The sequence below is a fragment of the Plecotus auritus genome (assembly GCF_963455305.1).
Source record: "Plecotus auritus genome assembly, chromosome: 4".
NCBI classification, from domain to species: Eukaryota; Metazoa; Chordata; class Mammalia; order Chiroptera; family Vespertilionidae; genus Plecotus; species Plecotus auritus.
Window position 1 is genome coordinate 125,130,691 of NC_137775.1, and position 15,222 is coordinate 125,145,912.

The 15,222-nt window shown below is 38.8% G+C and overlaps 1 protein-coding gene across 1 annotated transcript in view; it reads left to right on the forward strand.

The window, feature by feature from the left end:
• SND1 (staphylococcal nuclease and tudor domain containing 1) overlaps positions 1-15,222 on the forward strand; it is a 495,060-nt gene that overhangs the window by 36,390 nt on the left and 443,448 nt on the right. The window contains exon 4 of the mRNA XM_080663510.1: positions 3,806-3,884. Coding sequence (XP_080519636.1) covers positions 3,806-3,884 — 79 coding nt within the window. The remainder of the gene's footprint in view (positions 1-3,805; positions 3,885-15,222) is intronic.

Consider the following 15,222-nt stretch of genomic DNA (forward strand, 5'->3'; position numbering starts at 1 on the left):
GAACAGAAATAGGCCATTGAAATACTTGGTAGAATGTTCTCTGTAAAGCATAAAACAGTTGTGTTCATCTGAAATTATTTTGGATATTTTTGTTTCCTGTGATTATTTGATAAAATAACCTTCCAATTGAGCTGCTATACATAATCTATTTGACTTGGTTAGTTAGTGCTAGAGTAAGCAAGCAGGGTAGAATGACAAGGCTAATATCATCCTCTTAAGATTCTGATTTTAATTGTAGGATATTAGATAAGCAATATAGGCTATTAGATGGGCATGACCTTGGAGGTGTCTTGTTGAATTTACCCAGTAGAGGAACACCACCTTTTCCAGCCTCTCAGACAAATGGCTTATCTGCTTCTTGATTGGATGGGAAGTTATAGTAATACTAGAGGCCGGGTCCCTCAGCCCAGCCTGCACCCTCTCCAATCTGGGACCCCTTGGGGGATGTCCGACTGCTGGTCAGTCAGATAGCCCTCTCACAATCTGGGACTGCTGGCTCCTAACCACTCGCCTGCCTGCCTGCCTGATTGCCCCTAACCACTCCCCTGCCAGCCTGATCGACGCCTAACTGTGCCCCTGCTGGCCCAATCACCCCCAACTGCCCTCCCCTGCTGGCCCGGTAACCCCCAACTGCCGGCTTGGTCGCCCCTAACTGCTCTTCCCTGCTGGCCTGGTCGCCCCTAACCGCCCTCCCCTGCAGACCCGGTTGCCCACAACTGCCCTCCCCTGCAGGCCTGGTTGCCCCCAGCTGGCCTCCCCTGCAGGCCCAGTCCCCCCCAATTGCCCTCCCCTGCCAGCCCAGTCACCCCCAACTGCCCTCCCATGCCGGCCTGGTCGCCCCCAACTGCCCTCCCCTGCCAGCCTGGCCGCCCCTAACTGCCTTCCTCTGCTGGCCTGGTCACCCCTAACTGCCCTCCCCTGCCAGCCATCTTGTGGTGGCCATCTTTGACCACATGGGGGCGGCCATCTTGTGCAAGGGCGTGAGGGTCAATTTGCTCTTTATATAGGATATGGAATCTTTTCAAAAAGAGAAATAGAAAGATTTGCCTTTTACACATAATTCAAGTAATATATTAGGAAATAAAACACATAAGCATTATTGTTGGATGGCTATTGGTTAGAAAGAATGTAATACAATAGAAGTACACTGTCTTCAAAATGCAGTTGTTCAAGGATCTCATACCTAAAATAATTTCAGTTTAATAACAGCTGGTCAATCTTTTGTTATTCTGAAAGAGATCTCACTGTGGGCACAGATATATCTAAGAGTTCATTTAAATAGCCCTCATCTTCAACTAAAATGGTCTAATTGTTTATGTTAAGAGACTCTGACACTTAAAAATAATATTTAATGTTATTTTTTTAAAAATTTTTCTTTATTCATTAAGGTATTACATACATATGTGTACTTATCCCCCCATTGCCCCCTCACCCTTCAATGATATTTTTTAAAAGTTTATTTTTTAAATTGACCCAAATTATAAACTGGATATAATTTACTAGTTAACACATTAATGTTTAGAATAAAACCTGGCACATAGGATTTGATCATTAAATATGTACTGAAAGAATGATTGAAAATTACCTACATTTTTGAGTTTTAAAGGTTTATTAAATGGCTTAAAGTTTAATATTTTCATTCAGTTACTTGAGCCAACTCTCAATGCCATTTTCATGAAACGAAACAGTGGTTTAGATAATTAGTATTCATATGTTTATCCTAGTTTGAGACTATTCACTCTTTTTGTTTTGTTTTGTTAATCCTCACCTGAGGATATTTTTCCATTGATTTTTAGAGAGAGTGGAAGGGAGGGTGAGAGACAGAGAGAGAGAAACATCAATGTGAGGAAGACACATAGATTGTTTGCCTCTTGTGCCCTGATTGGTTGCCTCCTGTGTCCCGACCAGGGTCAGGGATTGAGCCTGCAACCGAGGTACGTGCCCTTGACCAGAATTGAACCTGGGACCCTTCAGTCCACTGAACCAAATCAGCTAGGGTGCTACTCACTCTTTTTATGATAGGGGAGAATGGTAGAATTCAAGAAATTGTAGTTAACCTAGAACTTACTAAAAAAAGAGATGATTAGTCTTCCAACTTTTGGAGAAAATGTAGTCACCCACCTACTCATAATGCCATCCTCAATTGTGACTTGATCAGATTCAGAAGTTGATAAGTAATAAGAAAATCAGATGCATCACTATAGATTCCCTGTTTTCAGTATTCTGTCTACCACATTTTGTTGCCTTCTTTGGGAGGTTGGCCCAGAGAAATGTATTTTTCTCCCTTTGAAGGAGCAATCAGAACTAAATTTTTAGAAATGGGTCTGCTGACAGGCATTATCAGAGTGCTCTGTGCTAAAAAAATATGTGTTTGGTGAGCTGTTGATTGGTCTGCTTTTATGGCCAATCACCTTGTTTGTACCCCAGCTTTGTTCTTTTCATCCCAGCCTTTTGGCCCCTTACTGTTCAACTTTTCCCTTATTTGTTGAATCCTTCCTTTTGACTTTTCATTCTTTGTATTCCTGTTGTTTTGAAAGAACCAATGTAATATTTACCAATATTAGATAGCTGTGTGTGTCTGGCCTCAGCAGTTACCTCAGTAGAAAGGTGTGATCCATGCTCAGCCTCAGAACCTGAGTGTCCTTTGTGTAAATACCATTCACCTTAACTTTTCTTGGTAAAAAAAGAGGCTTACAATTTGCCTTGAAGAAATTGGGGCATGCTAATGGCAAGGCATTTAGGTTGGGTTTGGGGGTGGTGTGTATACTTGTTTGCTTGCAGAAGTCGTTGGATAGTGTATCAAATATAAATCTTACAGAATTTTATTCTGTGCTGACATTACCTATCAGCTAGACTGCTGTGTTTCAGTTTATCTAGGAGCTTGTTTTCTGCCATATTAAACATTTTTATGTGGTGATTCCCTCATAGATGGCTTCCTTTATCGTTTTGGCTGACAAGCAGAGATTTAAGAGAATACACAGAACCTAAAAGCTTTTTCAATAGCATGGAAATGCAATTAATGGTTCAAGTGCCCAGGTAAAACCTAATTGTATTGGGTTTATGTTTACCTTTATTTTTCTTGCCTGCTCTGAAGGCTGCTGTTTGAGAGGTTAGAAATCTAGACACTGTCCCCTGTGTCTCTGTCTGAGAGCAGGAGAAAGTCTTTGTCAAACTGCATAGCTTGTCTTGGTGTCCTGTTGGAACAAATAATAGGACACCCTGAGAGGAATTGGACTTTCTGGTGTAAAATGTAATAGATAATCCTGAACAAATCTGTCTATCTGATTGTATATATAGTATGTTTTTAATTCCTATGTACTTGGATATTTACGGAATTATTGTTTAATTCTCACAAGAACCCCTCTAGGCAGGTACTCTTCTCATTTTATAGACTAAAGTAATGCTGAGAGACCTTGTCTAAGATATTACTTGGCAGAAGGTGTATTCAGCTCCAGGCCTTCCTCCCTAGGTCAGTGCTCTGTATACACTCCGTGGGTGCTGCATGTGTCTTGCTTTCTTGTCAATCTCCCGTAGTTATTGAGGATGCCTTTGGCCTGGGAGAGACACAAGAAACTTAGAAACAAAGTCCTGAGAAAAAGATTTATAGACCTTTGGGTCTTAGAGATTAGAGATTTTGGGAGAAAAGTTTTTCTGAAAAACACAGCACTACATTGCTGGCTTGCCCAATTCTTTGGCAACATCATTCTTCTTGAAGAACTAAGGATGAAAGTGGGTTTCATTTGAGCTCTATAGTCATTGGAGGCAGATTTGAATCTTGTGTTTAATTCTCTTTTTTTCTCCTCAGATACCAATGGGGAAAACATTGCAGAGTCTCTGGTTGCAGAGGGCTTAGCCACCCGGAGAGAAGGCATGAGAGCTAATAAGTAAGTCTTCATCACTCACTGACCCTCTGACTTCCTTCTACTCCACTGGGAGAACTGGGGTTGCTCAAGGGAGTTTGGGTTGTCAACTTTACCTTGGCTTTGCTGCTTTTTCATTGCTCTCCCCTGACATTAACTGGGTAACCTCTGGTGCTCTCTGGCTTTTAGAACATCCCTGCCCAGGTGTGGATTACTCTGAGCCGCAGGTCATTCACCATTTGATGTGTGTAACTCCTTTAAAAAACAGGCATATAAGGCAGCTTTAGTCTTCATATCATAAGACTCAACAGGCTATGTCTTAAACCATATATCAGGGGTGGGGAACATTTTTTCTACCAAGGGCCATTTGGATATTAATAACATCATTTGAGGGTCATACAAAATTATCAACTTAAAAATGAACCTGCTTTGGTCAAACATTTAATTAACTCACCCTTAATGCTTTGGCAGGACCAGATCAAATGATTTTGAAGGCCTTATGTGGCCTGTGGGCTGGATGTCCCCACCCCTGCCATAGATATTCAGCTCCTGAGTATCTATCCATCCATCTCAAAAGAGTCATTGAGTACTTACTATGTGCGAGGTTGCGTTCTAGACACTGAGAATAGAGCCCTGAACAAACATACTTAGCTTCTGCTAACATTTTATTTTTATTTATTTTATTTTTTTTATTAAGGTATTATATGTGTACATATTTTACCATTGCCCCCCCACCCCACTCCCATACATGCCCTCAACCCCCAATGTTTTGCATCCGTTGGTTACTCTTATATGCATGCATATAAGTCCTTCAGTTGATCTCTTATTTCCCCCATCTCTCCCTAACCTTCCCGCTGTAATTTGACAGTCTGTTTGATGCTTTACTGCCTCTGTATCTATCTTTTTGTTCATCAGTTTATACTGTTTTTCATTATCCCCAAATGAGTGAGATCATGTGGTATTTTTCTTTCATTGACTGGCTTATTTCACTTAGCATAATGTTCTCTAATTCCATCCAGGTGTCTACAAATGGTAGTAATTCCTTCTTTTTTATGGCAGCATAGTATTCCATTGTGTAGATGTACCATAGTTTTCTGATCCAGTCATCAGCTGACGGGCACCTAGGCTGTTTCCAAATCTTAGCTATTGCAAATTGTGCTGCTATGAACATAGGGGTGCATATATCCTTTCTGATTGGTGTTTCTAGTTTCTTAGGATATATTCCTAGGAGTGGGATTACTGGGTCAAATGGGAGTTCCATTTTCAGTTTTTTGAGGAAACTCCATACTGTTCTCCACAGTGGCTGCACCAGTCTGCATTCCCACCAGCAGTGCACGAGGGTTCCTTTTTCTCCACATCTTCACCAACACTTGTCATTTGTTGATTTGTTGATGATGGCCATTCTGACAGGTGTGAAGATGGTATCGCATTGTCATTTTGATTTGCATCTCTCGGATAATTAGTGACTTTGAGCATGTTTTCATGTGTCTCTTGGCCTTCCTTCTGTCTTCTTTTGAAAATTTTCTATTTAGGTCCGTTGCCCATTTTTTTTTATTGGATCATTTATCTTCCTTTTATTAAGTTGTATAAGCTGCCTGTAGATGTTGGAGATTAAACCTTTATCAGTGATACCATTTGCAAATATGTTCTCCCATACAGTGGGGTTTCTTGTTGTTTTGTTGATGGTTTCTTTTGCTGTGCAAAAGCTTTTTATTTTGATGTAGTCCCATTTGTTTATTTTCTGTTTGGCTTCCATTGCCCTAGGGGCAGTATCAGTGAAAAAGTTCTTTTGGTATATGTCTGAGATTTTGCTGCCTGTGGATTCCTCTAGTATTTTTATGGTTTCCCGTCTTATATTTAAGTCCTGTATCCATTTTGAGTTTATTTTTGTGTATGGTGGAAGTTGGTGATCTAGTTTCATTTTTTTGCATGTATCTGTCCAATTTTCCCAACACCATTTATTGAAGAGACTGTCTTGACTTCATTGTATGCTCATGCCTCCTTTGTCAAATATTAATTGCACATATTGGTTTGGGTCGATATCTGGATTCTCTATTCTATTCCATTGATCTATATGTCTGTTCTCGTGCCAGTACCAGGCCGTTTTGAGGACAGTGGCTTTGTAATACAGCTTGAAATCTGGTATTGAGATCCCTCCTACTTTATTCTTCTTTCTCAGGATTGCTGTGGCTATTCGGGGTCTTTTTTTATTCCAGATGAATTTTTGGAGAGTTCTTTCTAGGTCTGTGAAATATGCCGTTGGTATTTTAATGGGGAGTGCATTGAATCTATAGATTGCTTTGGGTAGTATGGACATTTTAATGATGTTGATTCTACCAATCCATGAACATGGTATGTTCTTTCATCTGTTTACATTTTCCTCTATCTCTTTTTTCAGTGTCCTGTAGTTTTCCGCGTATAGGTCTTTTACCTCCTTGGTTAGGTTTATTCCTAAGTATCTTAATTTTTTTGGTGCGATGGAAAATGGGATTGCTTTTTTATTCTGTCTTTCTGTAAGTTCACTGTTGGTGTATAGAAATGCCATAGATTTCTTGGCGTTAATTTTGTATCCTGCTACATTGCTGAATTCATTTATTAAGTCTGTTAGTTTTTTGATGGAGTCTTTCGGGTTTTTTATGTACAATATCATGTCATCTGCAAGTAAGGACAGCTTTACTTCTTCTTTTCCAATTTGGATGCCTTTTATTTCTTCTTCTTGTCTAATTGCAATGGCTAATACTTCCAGTACTATGTCAAACAGGAGTGGTGAGAGTGGGCATCCCTGTCTTGTTCCTGTTCTTAGGGGAAATGGTTTTAGTTTTGCCCATTGAGTATGATGTTAGCTGTGGGTTTATCATATATAGCTTTTATTATGTTGAGGTATGATCCTTCTATTCCCACCTTGAGAGTTTTTATCAAGAAAGGGTGTTGGATTTTGTCAAATGCTTTTTCTGCATCAATTGATATGACTGTGATTTTTATCTCTCAATTTGTTTATGTGATGTATCACGTTTATTGATTTGCGGATATTGTACCATCCTTGCATTCCTGGGATAAACCCTACTTGGTCTTGGTGTATGATCTTTCTGATGTACTGCTGGATGCGATTTGCTAGAATTTTGTTGAGGATTTTGGCATCTACGTTCATGAGGGATATTGGCCTGTAATTCTCCTTCATTGTGTTGTCTTTATCTGGTTTTGGTATTAGGGTGATGCTGGCTTCATAGAAGGAGCTTGGAAGTGTTCCTTCCTCTTGAATTTTTTGGAATAGTCTGAGGAGGATAGGTTTTAGTTCTTCCTTGAATGTTTGGTAAAACTCTCCTGTAAAGCCGTCTGGCCCCGTGCTTTTCTTTGCCGGAAGCTTTTTGATGACTGCTTCAATTTCTTCTATAGTTACTGGCATATTGAGCTGTTTAGATTCTTCCTGATTGAGTTTTGGAAGGTTATATTTTTCTAGGAATCTGTCCATTTCCTCCAGGTTGTCCAGTTTGTTGGAATAGAGTTGTTCGTAGTATTTTTTAACAATCCTTTGTATTTCGGCGGGATCTGTTGTTATTTCACCTCTTTCATTTCTGATCTTGTTTATTTGGGTCCACTCTCTTTGCTTCTTGGTGAGCCTGGCTAGAGGTTCTTCAATCTTGTTTATCCTTTCAAAGAACCAGCTCTTGGTTTTGTTGATCTTTTGTATTGTTTCTTGAGTCTCTAGGTCGTTTATCTCTGCTCTGATCTTTATTATTTCCTTCCTTCTGCTTACACTGGGCTTTTCTTGTTGCTCTTTTTCTAACTCTTTGAGTTGTTGGGTTAGGGTAATTTATTACCCCTTTTTCTTGTTTTTTGCAGTAGGCTTGTAGAACTGTGAACTTCCCTCTCAAGACTGCTTTCGCTGTGTCCCATAGATTTTGGATTGTAGTGTTTTCATTGTCATTTGTCGCCATGATGTTTTTTATTTCTTCTTTGATCTCTCTGGTAATCCAGTCATGGTTTAATAGCATGCTGTTTAGTCTCCATGTGTTTGATTTCTTTGGGTTGTTTTTATTGTAGTTGATTTTCAGTTTTATGCCACTGTGGTCTGAGAAGATGCTTGATATGATTTCTATCTTCTTGAATTTGAAGAGACTTTGCCTATGTCCCAACATATGGTCTATCTTTGAAAATGACCCATGTGCACTTGAGAAGAATGTATATTCTGTGGCTTTGGGGTGAAATGTTCTGAAGATGTCAATTAATTCCATCTGTTCTAGTGAATCATTTAGGATTGATGTTTCTTTGCTGATGTTTTGTTTAGAGGATTGTCCAATGGTGATAGTGGGGTATTAAAGTCTCCTACTATGATTGTATTGCTGTCAATCTCTCCCTTGATATCCTCCAGGAGTTTTTGTATGTATTTGGGTGCTCCTGTATTGGGTGCATATATGTTTACCAGAGTTATTTCTTCTTGTTGAATTGCTCCCTTTAGTATTATGAAGTGGTCTTCCTTATCTCTTGTTATGTCCTTCACTTTGAGATCTAATTTGTCCGATATAAGTATTGCTACCCCAGCTTTTTTTTTCAGTTCCATTTGCCTGGAAAACCTTTTTCCATCCCTTCACCCTCAGTCTGTGTGCGTCTTTTTTTCTGAGGTGGGTTTCTTGTAGACAGCAGATATATGGGTCATGTTTTCTTATCCAATCCGTTACCCTATGTCTTTTGATTGGGGCATTTAATCCATTTACATTTAAAGTTATTATTGTTAGGTACTTATTTGTGGCCATTTTTATTCTTTACCCCTGTGTTCCTTCTTCGCTTCCTATTTCTTTTTTTTTTTTTTTTTTTTTTTTTTTTTTTTAGAGCAGACCCTTTAGCATTTCTTGCATTGCTGGTTTGGTGGTAATAAATTCCCTTAGTCCTTTTTTGTCTGTGAAGCTCCTGATTTCACCTTCAATTTTGATTGACAGCCTTGCTGGGTACAGTATTCTTGGATTCAGACCCTTCCTTTGCATGACTTTGTATATTTCATTCCATTCCCTTCTGGCCTGATGAGTTTCTGTTGAGAAATCAGTTGCTAGTCTGATGGGGGTTCCTTTGTAGGTAATTTTCTGTCTCTCTCTGGCCGCTTTTAACATTCTTACTTTTTCGTTGGTGTTTGCCAATTTAATTATAATGTGCCTTGGCGTTGGTCTTTTGGGGTTCATTTTGCTTGGGACTCGGTGAGCTTCTTGGATATGTGTGGGTTTTTTTTCCCTATATCAGGGAAATTTTCTGTCATTATTTCTTCAAACAGGTTTTCTATTCCTTGCTCAGCTTCCTTTCCTTCTGGAACCCCTATTATGCGGATGTTGTTTTGTTTCGTGTTGTCCCAAAGTTCCCTTAGGATCTCCTCCTGCCTTTTAATTTTTTTTTTCTAGAAGTTGCTCTACTTGTGTATTTTTTCCCATCTTGTCTTCTAGCTCACTGATGCGGTCCTCTGCTTCTTCTAGTCTACTCTTGATGCTTTCTATTGAGTTCTTTACAGCAGTGATGTTATTTTTCATTTCTTCTTGGTTCTTCTTCATTTCCTCTTGGTTCTTGCTCATATTGTTGAATTTTTTTTTTTTTTCTTTTCAAATTTTTATTAAGGTATTATATGTGTACATATCTTACCATTGCCCCCCACCCCCACCCCACTCCCATACATGCCCTCACCCCCCAATGTTTTGCATCCGTTGGTTACTCTTATATACATGCATATAAGTCCTTCAGTTGATCTCTTATTTCCCCCACCTCTCCCTAACCTTACCCCTGTAATTTGACAGTCTGTTTGATGCTTTGCTGCCTCTGTAACTATCTTTTTGTTCATCAGTTTATAATGTTTTTCATTATCCCCAAATGAGTGGGATCATGTAGTATTTTTCTTTCATTGACTGGCTTATTTCACTTAGCATAATGTTCTCTAATACCATCCAAGTGCCTACAAATGGTAGTAATTCCTTCTTTTTTACGGCAGCATAGTATTCCATTGTGTAGATGTACCATAGTTTTCTGATCCAGTCATCTGCTGATGGGCACCTAGGCTGTTTCCAAATCTTAGCTATTGTAAATTGTGCTGCTATGAACATAGGGGTGCATATATCCTTTCTGATTGGTGTTTCTGGTTTCTTAGGATATATTCCTAGGAGTGGGATTACTGGGTCAAATGGGAGTTCCATTTTCAGTTTTTTGAGGAAACTCCATACTGTTCTCCACAGTGGCTGCACCAGTCTGCATTCCCACCAGCAGTGCACGAGGGTTCCTTTTTCTCCGCATCCTCGCCAACACTTGTCGTTTGTTGATTTGTTGATGATAGCCATTCTGACAGGTGTGAGATGGTATCGCATTGTTGTTTTGATTTGCATCTCTCGGATAATTACTGACTTTGAGCATGTTTTCATGTGTCTCTTGGCCTTCCTTCTGTCTTCTTTCGAAAAGATTCTATTTAGGTCCGTTGCCCATTTTTTTATTGGATCCTTTATCTTCCTTTTATTAAGTTGTATAAGCTGCCTGTAGATGTTGGAAATTAAACCTTTATCAGTGATACCATTTGCAAATATGTTCTCCCATACAGTGGGGTTTCTTGTTGTTTTGTTGATGGTTTCTTTTGCTGTGCAAAAGCTTTTTATTTTGATGTAGTCCCATTTGTTTATTTTCTGTTTGGCTTCCATTGCCCTAGGGGCAGTATCACTGAAAAAGTTCTTTTGGCATATGTCTGAGATTTTGCTGCCTGTGGATTCCTCTAGTATTTTTATGGTTTCCCGTCTTATATTTAAGTCCTGTACCCATTTTGAGTTTATTTTTGTGTATGGTGTAAGTTGGTGATCTAGTTTCCTTTTTTTGCATGTATCTGTCCAATTTTCCCAACACCATTTATTGAAGAGACTGTCTTGACTCCATTGTATGCTCATGCCTCCTTTGTCAAATATTAAATGCGCATATTGGTTTGGGTCGATATCTGGATTCTCTATTCTGTTCCATTGATCTATATGTCTGTTCTTGTGCCAGTACCAGGCTGTTTTGAGGACAGTGGCTTTGTAATACAGCTTGAAATCTGGTATTGAGATCCCTCCTACTTTATTCTTCTTTCTCAGGATTGCTGTGGCTATTCGGGGTCTTTTTTTATTCCAGATGAATTTTTGGAGAGTTCTTTCTAGGTCTGTGAAATACGCCGTTGGTATTTTAATGGGGAGTGCATTGAATCTATAGATTGCTTTGGGTAGTATGGACATTTTAATGATGTTGATTCTACCAATCCATGAACATGGTATGTTCTTCAATCTGTTTACATCTTCCTCTATCTCTTTTTTCAGTGTCCTGTAGTTTTCCGCATATAGGTCTTTTACCTCCTTGGTTAGGTTTATTCCTAAGTATCTTAATTTTTTTGGTGCGATGGAAAATGGGATTGCTTTTTTAGTCTCTCTTTCTGTAAGTTCATTGTTGGTGTATAGAAATGCCATAGATTTCTTGGTGTTAATTTTGTATCCTGCTACATTGCCGAATTCATTTATTAAGTCTGTTAGTTTTTTGATGGAGTCTTTCGGGTTTTTTATGTACAATATCATGTCATCTGCAAATAAGGACAGCTTTACTTCTTCTTTTCCAATTTGGATGCCTTTTATTTCTTCTTCTTGTCTAATTGCAGTGGCTAATACTTCCAGTACTATGTCAAACAGGAGTGGTGAGAGTGGGCATCCCTGTCTTGTTCCTGTTCTTAGGGGAAATGGTTTTAGTTTTTGCCCATTGAGTATGATGTTAGCTGTGGGATTGTCATATATGGCTTTTATTATGTTCAGGTATGATCCTTCTATTCCCACCTTGTTGAGAGTTTTTATCAAGAAAGGGTGTTGGATTTTGTCAAATGCTTTTTCTGCATCAATTGATATGACTATGTGATTTTTATCTCTTAATTTGTTTATGTGATGTATCACATTTATTGATTTGCGGATATTGAACCATCCTTGCATTCCTGGGATAAACCCTACTTGGTCATGGTGTATGATCTTTCTGATGTACTGCTGGATCCTATTTGCTAGAATTTTGTTGAGGATTTTGGCATCTACATTCATGAGGGATATTGGCCTGTAATTCTCCTTCATTGTGTTGTCTTTATCTGGTTTTGGTATTAGGGTGATGCTGGCTTCATAGAAGGAGCTTGGAAGTGTTCCTTCCTCTTGAATTTTTTGGAATAGTCTGAGGAGGATAGGTTTTAGTTCTTCTTTGAATGTTTGGTAGAACTCTCCTGTGAAGCCGTCTGGCCCCGGGCTTTTGTTTGCTGGAAGCTCTTTGATGACTGCTTCAATTTCTTCCATAGTTACTGGCATGTTGAGATGTTTAGATTCTTCCTGATTGAGTTTTGGAAGGTTATATTTTTCTAGGAATCTGTCCATTTCCTCCAGGTTGTCCAGTTTGTTGGAATAGAGTTGTTCGTAGTATTTTTTAACAATCCTTTGTATTTCGGCGGGATCTGTTGTTATTTCACCTCTTTCATTTCTGATCTTGTTTATTTGGGTCCACTCTCTTTGCTTCTTGGTGAGCCTGGCTAGAGGTTCTTCAATCTTGTTTATCCTTTCAAAGAACCAGCTCTTGGTTTTGTTGATCTTTTGTATTGTTTCTTTGGTCTCTATGTCGTTTATCTGTGCTCTGATCTTTATTATTTCCTTCCTTCTGCTTACACTGGGCTTTTCTTGTTGCTCTTTTTCTAACTCTTTGAGTTGTTGGGTTAGGGTAATTTATTACCCCTTTTTCTTGTTTTTTTGCAGTAGGCTTGTAGAGCTATGAACTTCCCTCTCAGGACTGCTTTCGCTGTGTCCCATAGATTTTGGATTGTAGTGTTTTCATTGTCATTTGTTGTCATGATGTTTTTTATTTCTTCTTTGATCTCTCTGGTAATCCAGTCATGGTTTAATAGCATGCTGTTTAGTCTCCATGTGTTTGATTTCTTTGGGTTGTTTTTATTGTAGTTGATTTCCAGTTTTATGCCACTGTGGTCTGAGAAGATTCTTGATATGATTTCTATCTTCTTGAATTTGAAGAGACTTTGCCTATGTCCCAACATATGGTCTATCTTTGAAAATGACCCATGTGCACTTGAGAAGAATGTATATTCTGTGGCTTTGGGGTGAAATGTTCTGAAGATGTCAATTAATTCCATCTGTTCTAGTGAATCATTTAGGATTGATGTTTCTTTGCTGATGTTTTGTTTAGAGGATTTGTCCAGTGGTGATAGTGGGGTATTAAAGTCCCCTACTATGATTGTATTGCTGTCAATCTCTCCCTTGATATCCTCCAGGAGTTTTTGTATGTATTTGGGTGCTCCTGTATTGGGTGCATATATGTTTACCAGAGTTATTTCTTCTTGTTGGATTGCTCCCTTTAGTATTATGAAATGGCCTTCCTTATCTCTTGTTATGTCCTTCAGTTTGAGATCTAATTTGTCAGAAATAAGTATTGCTACCCCAGCTTTTTTTTTCAGTTCCATTTGCCTGGAAAACCTTTTTCCATCCCTTCACCCTCAGTCTGTGTGCGTCTTTTTTTCTGAGGTGGGTTTCTTGTAGACAGCAGCTATATGGGTCGTGTTTTCTTATCAAATCCGTTACCCTATGTCTTTTGATTGGGGCATTTAATCCATTTACATTTAAAGTTATTATTGATAGGTACTTATTTGTCGCCATTCCTATTCTTTACCCCTGTGTTACTTCTTCGCTTCCTGTTTCTTTCTTTCTTTTTTTTTTTTTTTTTTTTTTTAGAGCAGACCCTTTAGCATTTCTTGCATTGCTGGTTTGGTGGTAATAAATTCCCTTAGTCCTTTTTTGTCTGTGAAGCTCCTGATTTCACCTTCAATTTTGATTGACAGCCTTGCTGGGTACAGTATTCTTGGATTCAGACCCTTCCTTTGCATGACTTTGTATATTTCATTCCATTCCCTTCTGGCCTGATGAGTTTCTGTTGAGAAATCAGTTGCTAGTCTGATGGGGGTTCCTTTGTATGTAACTTTCTGTCTCTCTCTTGCTGCTTTTAAGATTCTTACTTTGTCATTGGTGTTTGCCAATTTAATTATAATGTGCCTTGGCGTCGGTCTTTTGGGGTTCATTTTGCTTGGGACTCTGTGAGCTTCTTGGATTTGTGTGTGTTTTTTCTTCCCTATATCTGGGAAATTTTCTGTCATTATTTCTTCAAACAGGTTTTCTATTCCTTGCTCAGCTTCCTTTCCTTCTGGAACCCCTATTATGGGGATGTTGTTTTGTTTCGTGTTGTCCCAAAGTTCCCTTAGACTCTCCTCCTGCCTTTTAATTTTTTTTTCTAGAAGTTGCTTTTCTTGGTTATTTTTTTCCATCTTGTCTTCTAGCTCACTGATGCGGTCCTCTGCTTCTTCTAGTCTACTCTTGATGCTTTCTATTGAGTTCTTTATGGCAGTGATGTCATTTTTCATTTCTTCTTGGTTCTTCTTCATTTCCTCTTGGTTCTTGCTCATATTGTCGAATTTGTCTTCCATTCTTTTCAGCCACCTTATGACCATTTCTCTGAATTCTTTTTCTGGAAGGTTGCTTGCCTCCATTTCGTTTACTTCCTTTTCTGGTGATGCCTGCTTTTCTTTCATATGCGGGCTGCTTCTTTGTCTCCCCATGGTCTCTCTTCTCTGGGTGTCTGGTTATGTAGTTCTCTCTCCCCTGGGTTGATTTAAAGGCACAAAATACAGCACTACCAGGTACAACTCACAAGGCACTGAACAGGAATGTATTCACAATATTAATAACCTCCAATAAAGGTGACCACCAGAGAAAGGCAAATTAGGTGATAGGAGAGAAAGAAGAAGAGGAAAAAGGAAAGAAAGAAAGAAAGAAAGAAAGAAAGAAAAAAAGAAAAAAGGAGTGTGAAAATGAAATTGGGAAAAGGGAAAGTAAAGAGAAAAAAAAAAAAGTAAGAGAGACAAGAAAGTGACTAAGAGAGAAAGGGGAACAGACTATATATATTGGGGATAAAACTCCAATAGAACAATCACTAATCCCAGAAAATGCCAGCAACAAGTGCCTGGGGATTAGTACAAACTACCACACCAACTAATATGGAGTGAGGCAAGGGAAAGCTGAAGCACAAAACAAACAAAAAAATAAACAAAAGAAGAATAAGCAAAACAATCTCACAAAAAAGCATAAAAATTGGATATAATCTACATTCAAGCAAACAACAACAAAAGGACAGAGAGAAGGACAAGTTTATGGATAGCTCAGACAGCGAAGGGAGAGGTGTATGTGGACTTGGAGCAGAGGATTGGAGATTAGATATGTAAGTAGGGTGAAATTTTAACAAGGGGTAAACAGAAAGAATAGGGAAAATCTAAAGCAGTAAAAGGGTAATATAAACAGGACACTGAAAA